Raw genomic sequence first — 14,328 nt, forward strand, 5'->3', positions numbered from 1 at the left:
ACACCCTGACACCGTGTCCCATCCCCAAGCAGGCCTCTGTGACTGAGTCACTGAGCAGGCGCACCTGGGCTTCCCACACGGGGCTCCCGCCGGCCACTCGTTCACATGCAGCGGTGGCAGCATCCCTGTGTGCAATGTCGCGTCTGTGCCGTTATTAGTACTTGTTATTACACGTTGCTTTGATTCTTTAATAAAGATTAGTAAAATAAAAATGAAAGTGCTGATAAGAAGCATGCCTTTTAAAAGTTACTGGAACCGAGAACAATGTTTGGGGGGATTTGGTGGGGCACACTTTGAAAGCGGCAAATGTGTTCCTTCATTTGGACGTTTGTTGGACCTCAGCCAATCACTGTACCCAGTTATGAAAGACAAGAAAAGGAGGAACAGGTGTGAAATGTTGAAACTCTGTGGTCAAAGGCTGGATTTAAAAGGGCAGATTTAGGGACTTCCTGGTGGCACAGTGGTTGGGAGTCCGCCTGCCGATGCAGGGGACACGGGTTCGAGCCCCGGTCCGGGGGGATCCCACGTGCCACGGAGCGGCTGGGCCCGCGTGCCACAACTACTGAGGACGCCATGCCTGGAGCCCGTGCTTTGTAAGAAGAGAGGCCTCCGCCATGAGAGGCCCGCGCACCACAGCGGAGAGTGGCCCCCCGCTCGCCGCAACTAGAGAAAAGCCCGCGCGTAGCAGCGAAGACCCAGTGCAGCCAAAACAAATAAATAAAATAATAAATAAATTTTTTTTTTTTAAAAAAAGGGCAGATTTAAGAAGATGGAATTTGGGTGTTTATTTTTAAAATAAATATTTATTTTGTTTATTTATTTTTGGCTGCATTGGGTCTTCGTTGCTGCGTGCGGCCTTTCTCTATTTGTGAAGAGCGGGGGCTACTTGTCGTTGTGGTGCGCGGGCTTCTCGTTGCGGTGGCTTGTCTTGTTGCAGAGCACGGGCTCCAGGCACGTGGGCTTCAGTAGTTGTGGCACACGGGCTCAGTAGTTGTGGCTCGCAGGCTCTAGAACACAGGCTCAGTAGTTGTGGCGCACGGGCTTAGTTGCTCCGCGGCATGTGGGATCTTCCCGGACCAGGGGTCGAACCTGTGTCCCCTGCGTTGGCAGGCAGAGATTCTTAACCACTGAGCCACCAGGGAAGTCCCTGAAGTTGGGTGTTTAACTCTCAGACTTTCTCCAGTGTTTTTAGGAAACATTCAGCATGAAAGTCTTTACACAGCATATCTGATCCCTTGGTTTCTGCGGACGGCTGCTCTCTTACCCGCCTCCCTGCTGTGCCCTGGCCGAGGACCCGTTAGTAAACCTCTCTTAGTGTTGTGATCACTTTTGCTTTTTACCTTTTTTTTTTTTTTCCTAATAAAAAAAAGGTTCATACCATTACATCATTGACATCCCTCTGAGTTGGGTAATATAAACCTAAATAATTTTTAATAATTGCCTGTTATATTATGGGTCTCCCATAATTGGTTCAGCCGTTCCCTGATTGATGACTTTCCATTAGTTTCTAATTATTTCACTCCACACGATGCAGCCCACGTCCGTATTTGTACGTGACAGTGCTTTTGATTTTGTGAGCTGGATTACCAGAAGTGGAAATGAAGGGTCAAATGATATGTATGTCTTAAAATTTAATAGCTTTTGCCATATTTCTTTCCCCCAATTGCACAGCAGTTATTACTCCTTCCGGCAACGTAGGGAGTGCCTTTTATCTCTCATCTAAAATTCCTGCCAGCTGAAGAGGTGAAAGGCATTTCACTGTGGCTTTTTTTTTTTTAACGTATTTATTTTTGGCTGCGTTGGGTCTTCGTGGTTGTGCACAGGCTTTCTCTAGTTGCAGCGAGCAGGGGCTTCTCTTGTTGCAGAGCACGGGCTCTAGGCGCGTGGGCTTCAGTAGTTGTTGCCCGTGGGCCCAGTAGCTGTGGCTCGCGGGCTCTAGAGCGCAGGCCCAGTAGTTGTGGCGCACGGGCTTAGTTGCTCCGCGGCATGTGGGGTCTTCCCGGATCAGGGATCAAACCCGTGTCCCCTGCGTTGGCAGGCGGATTCTTAACCACTGCGCCACCAGGGAAGCCCCTCAGTCTTGCTTTAATGTGCACTTTGTGGGCGGCCAGTAAGCTTGAGCGACTTTGTGCATAATTGCATAATTGTTCACGGTTTGCGTTTCATTTCTACTCCTGTAAGTTACCGTTTCACGTGTTCTTTGCCCTTTTTTCTACTGGGTTGCTTTTTTGTGTGTGCATGTGTTACAATGGTCTTTCCTTTTTTACATTATTAATTACTAAATTACGTTGATAGTAGATAATATTTATTATTTTTAGATGAACTTAATCTGGCAGAATAGAAATATAGTAATCTTCTCTTGGACCCCATCCTCAGTTTTTATTCTTAGTTCTACTGGTCTGAATCCAAAAACTTTGGAGCCACCTATCTAACCCATCTCTTTGTTTTTTTATGTTCCTTGAAAGTAAAAAGCTATATATTTTTTTTTCATTAGAAAAGTAACATAACATCATGATTTTGAAAAATAGGGGCTCAGAAAAGGAAAAACAAAAGTTTTCTTGCTACCCAAACATCTGGGTTGCTTTTTTATTGATTTGTATTAGCTTTTGTTTGTTAGGTATATGCTTTTGGGCATATGTGCTGCAGATATTGTTTTCCCTCTTTTTGGTCTTTTGCTTTGTGTATAGTGTCTTTTGCCATAAAGCTTTCTTTCTTTTTTTTAAATTGAAGTGTAGTTGATTTACAGTACCTCAAGTGTACAGCAAAGTGATTCAGTTATACATACATGCACGTGTGTGTATATATATATACATATATATATGTGTATATATATACACACACACATTCTTTTTCAGATTCTTTTCCAGTGTAGTTTATTACAGGATACTGACTAGAGTTCCCAGTGTTTTATATATAGTAGTGTGTATCTATTAATCTCAACCTCCTAATTTATCCCTCCCCTGCCTTTCCCTTTGGTAACCATTTCTCTTCCATGTCTATGAGTCAATTTCTGTTTTGTAAATAAGGTTTTACATTCTACATATAAGTGATATCATATGATATTTATCTTTCTCTTTATCTTTCTACTTATTTCACTTACTGTGATAATCTCTGGTTCCATCCGTGTGGCTGCAGTTCCATCCATGTGGCTACACATGGTGTTATTTCATTCTTTTCTATGTCTGAGTAGTATTCATTGTATATATGTACCACATCTTTTTTATCCATTCATCTGTCAGTGGACACTTAGGTTACTTCCATGTCTTGGCTATTGTATATAGTGCTGCTGTGAACATTGGGGTGCGTGTATCTTTTTGTTTGTTTTTTAATTTATTTGGTTGCACCGGGTCTTAGTTTTAATTTATTTGGTTGCACCGGGTCTTAGTTGCAGCAGGTGGACTCTAGTTGTGGCTCGCCAGCTCCTTAGTTGTGGCATGTGAACTCTTAGTTGCAGCATGCATGTGGGATCTAGTTCTCTGAGCAGGGATCGAACCCGGCCCCCCTGCATTGGGAGCACGGAGTCTTAACCACGGCGCCACCAGGGAAGTCCCCTGGGGTGCATGAATCTTTTTGAATTAGAGTTTTTGTCTTTTCCGGGTAAGTGCCCGGGAGTGGGACTGCTGGATCATATGGTAACTCTATTTTTAGGTTTTTAAGGAGCCTCCGTACTCTTTTCCATAGTTGCCATGAATTTTTAAATCCTCTTTATGTTGTTTGTATGGCTTTTCTTTATGCCACGTAGTTTTCCTCACATGACACTACTTTTTTTGCTAAGTTTATCCCGTGGTGTTTTAGAATTTTTGTTGCTAATGTGAACGGGATTTTTTTTTCCTTTCAACTGGATCTATGACAGGGAGAAAAACTATTGATTTGTATATACTTGTTTTGCTTCCAGACAACTTACTAAATTTTTCCCAGTTTTTAGTCTATTGAGTCTTCCTGGCATATCGTCAGATCATTTCCAATTAAAGGTAATTTTATCTCTTTCCAATACTTCTTCATTTTGTCCTTTGGTAGTCCAGGTTGTTAGGACATCTGTTGAAGTCATTAAACCTCTCAGGGGTAAAAATCACGTCCTGCTTGGAGTCTTAGCCTTGGCCGTCCTGGGTCAGTCGCATCGGCATGTTTGCTCTTCACGGCAGAGGCCGTGGTATCAAGTGACTTCACGGCCAGGTTGTGCAGGTCCTTCCTTGCCAGCTAGATCCTGAGCCCTTTAAAGCTGGGGACCATGTCCTCCCTGATTTTATGTCCCTCAGAACCCAGCAGAGAACGGGCGCATAACAGGCACACGTCGGGCTGGCAGATGTGTTGAAGGCGCCCCCGTTCTCTCCTTCCAGAGCCCCCCACTTCCTTGGAGCCACCTCTGCCCTGCGGACTCGACATCAGATGACCAAGTGCTCTCTGCCCAGAGGGCCCCTCTCCCTTACCTGCCCAGCAGAATTTAGATTGGTTTTGAGCCTCTAGACCAGAGAAGTCTCCCTTCTCAGTCTTTATCAGCATCATTTATCAGCAGGGCTTTGGTAAAACACGGATTGTGGGGTGACCCACAGGTTTCTCATTCACTTCGTGTGGGTTGGGACCCAGGTGTTTTGCATTTCTAACAAGTCTGCATGCTGCAGGTCCGGGCAGTGCAGTTTGAGAACTGCCGCTCAAGACTGGAGTCGGTGACCTCGTGGGTGGAGGGCTCAGAGTTCTCTGTGTGAACGAGGCAGATTCTGGTGCTGGTCCACGTTCTGCTCACGTAGCCGGGTCTCCTTCCCTTCACCGGAGGGGTGTCTGCCGGGACCCGTCCCCCCACTGCGATCCCCTGCGCCGAGTCAGGGTGTGTGTGTGGTGGGGGGGGGGGGGCACGCGGTAATCATCTTTCACTGGGTAGGCGGTTCCAAGTGAAAAGCATTGTCCAGGCTTAACGAAGACTCTCTCCCCCTTCCACCCTGTCAGCCTCTGCACTTAGATACCTTCACGAAAACAGGATCATCCACCGGGATCTAAAGCCAGAAAACATCGTCCTGCAGCAAGGGGAACAGAGAGTGAGTGACACTCCAGGGCCTGGGGAGGGCGGGTGGCAGCTGGGCGGGGGAGGAACCCGCTTTGTGTGTTTGCGTTTCTTTGCTCACATATTTGCTTTGATCCCCTGGGAACGCTTTTCGATTTGAAACGAAATTCAGCGAAAAGTTCTCGCTTGCAGATCGAGGCAGGTTTGAATGGACCACATTGTTTAGTCATCCAAGTTGCAGGAATCTGATAAGAAAAACAGTGTTTGTCTTCCAGCTGACTTGCACTTCTTGGAAACGGACTTTTTGTTTTGCATCTGTTTGAGAGCCTCAGCTTTTGAAGCTAACGGGGAGTCCGTCTCTAAGTTGGTTCTGGACGTGGCCGAGAGGAGGCATTTGGGGCTGGCACCTGCCCATGGGGCCTGGTCCAGCCTGCAGTTTCCCCAGAGCTCTCAGGGACCTTCCGTGGGGCCCCCTGCTCAGGTGTGGGGTAACCTTCCCGCAGGGCTTGGCCCTGTGCTCTTCCTGGCTTTGTTTGTTCAGCTGGGTGACGGGCAGGGGCTCAGCTGAGTGGAATGCAGTAACTCAGCTCACGGACTGTCTGATCTCTTCCACGCAGCTTCCTCCAGCATCCTAGGTGTGCACCCATGCCTGTCCTAGCTCTCACCTTTGGCCCAGTTCACGCTCATTCCTGCCAGTTCTAAGATTTGAGAATTAAAGGTATTTACCGAGAAGGAACTGGCCTGGTCCTTTGCGTCTGGGTTTAGCAATCCTGAGGGCTGGTGCGTGGTCTGCTAATTTTGACCTTCCTCTGGCAGTTGGTCGCAGAGCAAGGGAGAACACGTGCCTGGCGTTTTTACATTGTTTTCTTTTGCCTAAATCTACCATGTCTAGGGCATTCTCCTGTGTATTTGGTGGTCCTTTGGAACTGAGGGTCTTAGGATTGGGGATTCAGAAATATCCTCTGCTCTAACAGAGACATTCAGAATTCTTGAAGGACACTATACTCTCATAACCGTCAGGTTTCTCCTCCTCCCCTTTTTTTTTTTTTTTTCAGTTGATACACAAAATTATTGACCTAGGATATGCCAAGGAGCTGGACCAGGGCAGTCTGTGCACTTCCTTTGTGGGGACCCTGCAGTACCTGGTAAGAGACGGGGTTTCCACGTTTGGGTGTCAGTTTCTGTCCGACGGCCGTGTCTGTGGGGCTCTTCCTCCATCCTTGCCTTGTGCCATCTAACTTTGCCGGCTCTTGGATGTTTCCTGGATGCCTAGGAACTGTTGTATGAGGTCAGGCTCATAATCCATTCAAGTCAGCACATTTTGCCGGCAGAGGCCTTATGGAAGGATGTGGTCGTCCTCTCCTATCAAAAGGACTCTGCTCCTGGGCCCTCGCACGAGTCCCATAACCTCTCATGCTGCAGTATTTTATCGGAGGACAAAGAGGTTAAACCAGGCTCTTGCTGGTCTGTAGGGGGCCTCAGTTTCCACGCAGCATCTCAGGGGCCATGGAGGAGAGGGCTGAGCTTCGAGCTCCCACCCTTTCTTTTTGTTATTTGGTCTTAATACTGCAGTTCTATTTGAGTGACTCATTCGTCCAAGAAATACTGGTCAAGTGTAGTTTTAGAGTTTAGGAGGAAAGCAGGCCTTACCCTGATACACAAATAATGAAGAACTTACAATTGTGATAAGTACTGCAAAGGGAAAGTGCAGGGTGTTATGAGGATATATTTTAGGAAGACCTAGCCTGGTCTGGGACCTGAAGTATGGGGGGGGGGGGAGGGGGGCTGAGGGAGGGGGAGAGAGAGGAAGTTCCGGGTAAAGGGCTAGGACATAGGAGACCAGAAGGGGTGGCAGGAACCAGAGAAGAAGGAAGAGGGTATCTCGAGTTGAGGCTGGAGAGAGAGAGGTAGAGAGGACAGATTATTCAAAGCCTTGTTGGCTGGGTTAGAGATTTTAAACTTTATCCTGAAACCTTTGCAGAGACATGGAAGGTTTTTAAGTGTGAGAGGGATCGGGTTTACCTTTCGAAGAGACCACGCTTGGTACAGCGTGGACGGTGCATTGCAGGCAGTGGGTGAGTGGTAAGGAGGCTGTTGTGCTGGTCCGAGCTGGTGGAGGGCCTTGAGGGTGTAGAGGATGGTTCAAGAAATGCCTGGAAGAGACCCAGCAGAACTTGGTAATAGATTGTTTGCAGATGATAAGCAGTACGTGTTGATTAAAGGCGTCTACGGTTTAAAAAAGAAAAACAAAAAAAAGGTTGAAAGCCGCTGAGCTCGGCGAGCTTAATTATCCTACGTGGTTCTTACATAGAAAGAGAGAAGGCAATTATTGAGGTCCTTTTGAGTGTATCCTTACTTCTCCCTAACCCCCCAACCGGGCAGTGGCCTGCCGGTTGATCACCTGCCCCGGGGAGTAGAGGATTCAGAGCGGGGACTCGGGGCTGTGACTCAGCACGTGTGTCCACGTAACGTGACCCCGTGGGTCCTGCCCGGTGTCCTCCGGGGCCCTCGTCAGCTCAGCAGCAGGTAGTGAGGACCCCGGGCCCTGACAAGGATGCTCAGCGGAAGTGTTCACTTGTGGGCCTCGGACTTCGGTCCGTAACCGGACACGGAGGCTAACCCGTGCGCCCCCACCTTTCTCCTCTCGGTTTGGGCTCCGTGGTCCCTCATGAGTGTCCTGCCTCCAGCCAGCCCGGGCTCAGTCCTGCCTCGGCGCCTTCGCTCGTCGTGGTCCTTTCTGGGCTGTCTGCCCTGAGGCACCCTGAGCCGTTCCCTCCCCACCGGTGCTGGGAAGCTTTCCTCGGTTGTCCCAGCGTCTCTGCTTGGGCAGCAGCCAGGCATCTGGCCCTTCCCGCCTGACTGCAACAATCCATCCCGCGGTGCGACCGCGTGCTGTGGACCTCGCCACTTTAGGGGACCCGCGGGCACGCAGCGCGTGTGCTGTGAACGGGTGTGCGTGGCCGGGATCACTTCCCTTTGCTGTCCCTGCCCTGTCTTCCCCTCCTGCGCAGTGCTGGGAGAAGGGTACATGCTGCACCCCGGTTCATCTAAAATACCCGCAGGCCCTTGTTTCAGCACCGGGACTGATTGAGGCCCAGAGAGATCTTAGGTACCACCTGCTGAACACGTGCTCACCTCCTCACCTGGAGCGGGGCCCAGGGAGCGTGGGGCACGATGAGAGGCTGGGCGCCCCCCTCCGTGGTAGAGCCTCGGATGGGGAGCAGCTCAGGTACGTCCCCCCGCTGTCACCGCAGGCCCCTGAGCTGCTAGAGCAGCAGAAGTACACGGTGACCGTGGACTACTGGAGCTTCGGCACCTTGGCCTTCGAGTGTATCACGGGCTTCCGGCCCTTCCTGCCCAACTGGCAGCCCGTGCAGTGGTGAGTGAGGGCTCGGGGTGGGCCGGCCGCCCGAGCGGGGAGTGTCCCCCTGTCTTTGTCAGATGTCACCTCGCCTGGCCTGTCTCACCGGGCGCCCCAGGCTGGGCCTGAGACACCTGTGACCTCTCGCCCAGAGGAAGTCCCGTTAAGACCTGGCACGTTGGCAGTCTGATCTCCAAAAGCCTGGAAAGATGGAAGGTTGTTAAGTGTCAAGCTGGATTCTGAACCTTAACAGCTTTAAATCCAGTACTGTGTAAATGACTGCTCTGTGCAGGGCAGGAGGTCATTGTGTTTCCAGAGTGTGTGTTGTGTACGCTTCCACCGAAAATGCTGTGCGTTAGTAAACAAGCAAACAGCATGTTCACATGACAGATTATGAGCTGTATTTACATGAACATTTATTGTTGACAAACTTGACTGTTTTTAAAAGCATCAAAAAGTGGCTTAAAATGTGAACTGAATACATTTCCAGAAAGAGATTTTCTAATTAAAAAAAGTCAAAGGATACAATTAAGTTTTTAAAAATTACTCTATATTTTGAAACTTCTTTTCTGATTATAATACTAACGTGTGGTTCATTGCATACATAAAAGGTAACCATTACTGAAATGCATCGTTTAAAAACTAACGTCCCCCTAAATCAGTTAGGATTCATTCAGAATGATTCCTTGAGAGACCACCGACTAATTGAAATGATACTACTGTTGTTCAGCATTATTTTAATTTTTGGAGCAGCGGTGAGTTCATGTGGTGTAAACTTCAGAGTATAGAAGTGAAGTCATGCTTCCTCCCCACAGGCATCCGGCCCCGTTGATTTGGGGTCCACCTCTGATGATGTCTTGTACGTGTACAAGCAAATGGGCGTGTGCCTGTTTGCTAACTCATCTATGAATGCCGCCCCGCTCCATTTTACCTCAGTGACAGTGTAACATGCACACTGCCCTGTACGTGCTCCCCCAGGATTTTTACACTGAGAATTTCCTCCCACTGCTGTGAACATATCTCTGTGTCTCCAGATTCTTCATTGTGCCTGTGTTTATTTAAAAGACAAAGTAGGATACCATACATACTCTCATAGAACCTGCCTTTCAGACTTGCTACGGAAAATGCTTTCTGTTTTTCCACGTTCTTTGTCACGTCTGTTTGCTGTTCCACTGTAGCTGGTGTAACCTCTTCCCCATTAGTGGAAGAATCAGTGGTTTATAATTTTTCCTTCTTAAAATAACACCAAGAATAACATCATTGTAGGGAAATCCTTGTATCCGCAGTTATTTCCCTGGGATAAACTCCTAGACATGGGACTAACAGGTCAAAGATTATCTGCATTTTATTTTATTTTATTTTATTATTATTATTATTTTTTTTTTGCAGTATGCGGGCCTCTCACTGTTGTGGCCTCTCCCGTTGCGGAGCACAGGCTCCGGACGCACAGGCCCAGCGGCCATGGCTCACGGGCTTAGTTGCTCCGCGGCATGTGGGATCTTCCCGGACCAGGGCTCGAACCCGTGTCCCTTGCATTGGCAGGCAGATTCTCAACCACTGCGCCACCAGGGAAGCCCTATCTGCATTTTAAAAGTCTTCCATGTGCACTAACAAATCGTTCCACAGAAAGTTTGTATAAATAACGTTTCCACCAGGAACACGTGAAGCTGCCCCTTTGTGGGTCCACACTGGCTGGTGTCACGTTTCTCAGTATCTTTCTGGAAGTAGCGAAAACACTGACTTTTTCAAAGGACAGGTACTTACGTCATGAGACTGTTTGTTTATAAGACTAAGATGTAGCCTTTGAAATCAATTCCAGAAGAGTAGTTTTGTGTGACGCGGTCCAGTTCAGTTACCATTCACATGCCAGACACTGGAAGAGATGAACCAGGCACGGTCCCAGCTCCTGAGGAGCCTGGTGACGTGGCAGAAAGTGCCCTCCTGTGGGGACTGACTTTAGAAGAGGCAGTGCTCCTGAGCTGGCTTCTGGAGTGTTGACTCAGCTCGTTACATCAGAGTCACACCTTATCACGTAACCACCATGACAAAAACTTTAAATGTCTGTGCATCTGTAGTGTTTTTTAACTAACCAAGGAATCACTGCGTTTTTTTTTTTCAGTTCAAATGTCGAGCGTTTCCATTATTTATAACGAGATGAGTTAAAGTCCATTAGAACTAGAAGAAGAAATGCTATTTGAAGGTGTCCCTAGTGGCCTGGCATCTTGCTAGTAAGTCTGAGGTCTGCAGAGCCAGCCTCCTGTGTGGAGCCGCGAGGCCGCGTGACCACGTGCAGGCAGACATCTGGGAAACCCAGTGGCTGTGAGACGCGCCTGCCTTGTCTGCCTCCTAATGCCTCAGGCAGCGTGGGCGATTTCACTCTCATCTCAGCTGGCAGGCAGATAGTAATTTCAGGACAAACGCAATTTGAGCTTTATTACCCTATCACTGGGCTCCTGTGAAGTACATTTTAGGACCGGCCTAAGCAGTAAGCATTTCACTTACTGTGTCCGTTTCTTTACCTGTATGGTCTCCCGTTGACAGACCAAGTTTCTATCAGACGACCACCCCATTGCGCGTAACGACAGCCTGACTTAGAGCGGGCAGGTTCCAGCCGGAGCCCAGCTCTCCCAGGCTACGTGCGCCCCCCATGGCCCCGTCCACCCCTTGCCAGTGAGGCTTCAGGGCTAAAGCGTTTCTCATTTGAACGTCTTACACGTGTTTTTGAAAAGGAAGGATGTCGGCATTTAGACGGAGTAGAAGGAGCACCAGACTTTGGATCTGGGTGCCCGGTTGTGTGACCTTGGGCAGGTCACCTGATCTTCACTTCCTTACCGCTGAATGGGTGGCTGAGAGCCGTCGACCCCACGGGGTCATCGGGCCGAGAAGGGCGTGTTCACAGTCAGTGCTTGGTTGTCTGTGAAGCGTTATTCAGACTTATGTCCTCACCCTTGTCACCGAGAAGATTTGAAACCAGTTTAAAAATTTGCTTCCTTCAGATACTACTCCAGCTGCATCGAAAGGGTCTCTACGTTGGGAAACGTAACCGTTCATTCACCAGCGGAAGTAACGCTTAGCCACATGCGTTAAGAGGGAGGTGTGTGGTGCGTGCGGGTTTCACGTGGACAGGATCCTCGTGCGGTAATCTTGGTGTGCACGTCCTAATTTCATCCTCTACCAAAACGTGAGAGTTTTGTGTACGATGAAAAGTAGAAGGAAGTTAGGGATGAGCCAGGGTGAGGCCAGGAATCAGCAGTACAAGCCTGAAGGCCAGTGACACTCGCCGGGCAGCACTGACGGCCTCAGACTCTCCGAGAAGCATCCTAGCAGGACGCAGACACACTGGCCGGCATCCCAAGGGGTTAACTCACGATCCGGGGGCATCCCGTCCGGTTGTCAGGTGGAAGGCCACCGGAGTGGAGGGGCTGTAGGCTGCTGGGTGATGCGGGCTCATCACGAGCAGCGTGACGGAGCAGGCCCTGCGTCCGCAGGCACTCCAAGGTCCGCCAGAAGAGTGAGATGGACATCGTGGTGAGTGAGGACCTGAACGGAGCCGTGAAGTTCTCCAGCTCGTTACCCCACCCGAGCAACCTCAACAGGTATGGCCCCAGGCCTTCCCCTCTGCGTCACGTCCTTCCTTTGTTAGAAATGGGTGTCGGAGCCGACGTCCCGGTAGCTCTGACATCGGGACATCCTGCTGTGGCCGGCACCTGGCATAATCCATCTCAGTGTTAAGCTTAGAACACCTTCCCCGTGACCCCATCTAGAAGTCGTCTCGTTCCCGAATTCACGCAGCAATCTGTCTGTACCTCTCGTCACTCCAAGATGCTGCTACCTCGCGTGACATCTGGTTTTGCAGAGGGTTTACCTTCTGGTCAGCCGTAAGCCTCTGACGGCCGGGGGATTACGCTTTATTTCTCTTCGCCTGCAGCCTAATCGTGTGTTACTGTCAACAAACAAACCTTTTCGGTTTGAAAGGCACTGCACTGCCGTCTGGTCTTAGAGCCAGAGTATGAGCAGTCAGGTGATCCTATCAGAATTGGGGGCTAGTACAGAGGAGAGCTGCCAGGCGGGCACACACAGCTGAGGAGCACGGAGCACAGTGACCATGAGTGTTTGGAGGATGGGGAGACAGGTACTGAGCGGACTGGCTGCGCGGATGCCTGGGCGGGCTGGAACCTTCTGGAAGGATCTGGAAAGACGTGCAGGACAGGCATGGGGAAAGATAGGGGGTGGGGGGGGGCTAGGAGAGGCAGCTCGTAGCGGTGCCGGCCTCTGCAGGGCTTTCTTGGGGGTGCGGCGAGGGCCACTGAGCGCGCCGGCAGGGCCCCGCTGGGCCGGGAGAAGTGAGAACTTTGTCGTGTGGACCCCCCGAGGGGTCCCCAAGGCGATCGACAAAGTGAATCGGCAGCAAGGGGTCTGGATCGTGTGGGCGGTTCTCCTGAGGTGGGGCAGGCCTGGGAAGCACATAGAAAGCTTCCTGAGGTTCTCGCACAGCCATCTGCCAAGACAGCCCTGATGTGAGGGTGTTGGCGCGGATCCGGGAGGGGTGAGCGCCCGAGTGAGTCGTTTTGTTGGAAAGGCTCGTCTTTCCTGAGGTTAGTTCATCCTCAGGGATCACTTTGGCCCCGTCCGCGTGATGGTCACGTGCGTGTGAAGTGTGAATGCCTTTCAGTTCCCACTCGGGGCCCTGAGGCCGGCTCTGGGCCCACACGCACGCCTGCGCGCACACACACATGCACACACACGCACGCGCGCACACACGTGCACGGCCCCCTCTTCTCAGCGTCCTGGCCCAGCGGCTGGAGAAGTGGCTGCAGCTGATGCTGATGTGGCACCCCCGACAGAGGGGCACCGACCCCGTCTACGGGCCCAATGGCTGCTTCAAGGCCCTGGACGACATCTTAAACTTGAAGGTGAGCCTGCACCGAGTTAGCCCGAGGCTGCGGGCCGTGGGCTGCCTGACCAGTGGGCAAACGCAGGCTCCCGTGAGGGCGTCTCCACGTGAGAGGATGACGGGACCCCTTGCTGACCGACGTGGGTCGCGAGGTCGTAGCTGTGGAAGGACAGGCGTGGAAAGACTCCTCCTGTGTGTGGCCCAGCGCTGGCCTTCCTCCCCAGGCCGGGCCTCTGGGAGGCTGGGAGGTGTGGGCAGCAGCAGAGGGTCCGGGCCAGCAGGCGGGTGTCTGTCAGGTGGTTTGTCCCGGGTTGTGTTGCAGCTGGTTCACGTCTTGAACATGGTCACGGGCACCATTCACACCTACCCCGTGGCAGAGGACGAGAGTCTGCCTAGCTTGAAGGCCCGGATCCAGCAGGACACGGGCATCCCTGAGGAGGACCAGGAGCTGCTGCAGGAAGCGGGTCTGGCCTTGACCCCTGACAAGCCCGCCGCTCAGTGCACTTCCGACGGCAAGGTGAGACCGGCCTCCTGCACGCGCCCCAGCCCCACCCGACCCCGGGACGCTGATCGCCCATCCCATCCCGCTCCGTCATGCCAGGCAGTCTGTTGTCACGCAGGGCAGGCGCCTGCCTGTTTTGAGGTTGGAATGTGAGATCCCGTGAACCTGATAGGAGACCTGAGTCACCCCATGCTTCACCTGTCCCTTCCAGACCACTGGGAGTGCCTTTCTTTTGCCTTTGCTGCCAAAGTGATGCTTCATTTTTCCGAGTCAACCAAAACTGTTTTTGACACACCTCGTGTGTGCAGAACTGTGCTGACAGCTGCACAGAAAGAGCTGGAAAGTTAACGCAGGAGAGAGAGTCACTGGACAGGAAACCAAACCATCTAAGTTGCACGATAAAGACAAGCAGAGAATAAAACAGAATAGAGTAAGTTGTAGATAAGGTCTGCATTCGGGAATAAGTGTCAAAGGAACAGCCAAGGGAAGTAGAGGCCACGGCCCCTAGGAAAGGCTCGGTGGGCGCCTGGCACCTGCTCTCTGAGGACGGTGCTGTCGGGATCCTCTGAAGACTC

The 14,328-nt window shown here is 50.9% G+C and overlaps 1 protein-coding gene across 5 annotated transcripts in view; it reads left to right on the forward strand.

The window, feature by feature from the left end:
• IKBKB (inhibitor of nuclear factor kappa B kinase subunit beta) overlaps positions 1-14,328 on the forward strand; it is a 47,182-nt gene that overhangs the window by 21,770 nt on the left and 11,084 nt on the right. For all 5 annotated transcript variants that reach the window (XM_067022661.1, XM_059049113.2, XM_067022662.1 and 2 more), the window contains exons 6-11: positions 4,942-5,030; positions 6,052-6,141; positions 8,251-8,375; positions 11,846-11,953; positions 13,141-13,270; positions 13,574-13,768. In XM_067022661.1, coding sequence (XP_066878762.1) covers positions 4,942-5,030; positions 6,052-6,141; positions 8,251-8,375; positions 11,846-11,953; positions 13,141-13,270; positions 13,574-13,768 — 737 coding nt within the window. The remainder of the gene's footprint in view (positions 1-4,941; positions 5,031-6,051; positions 6,142-8,250; positions 8,376-11,845; positions 11,954-13,140; positions 13,271-13,573; positions 13,769-14,328) is intronic.

The sequence above is a fragment of the Kogia breviceps genome, chromosome 20 (genome assembly GCF_026419965.1).
Source record: "Kogia breviceps isolate mKogBre1 chromosome 20, mKogBre1 haplotype 1, whole genome shotgun sequence".
In the NCBI taxonomy this organism is placed as follows: Eukaryota; Metazoa; Chordata; class Mammalia; order Artiodactyla; family Physeteridae; genus Kogia; species Kogia breviceps.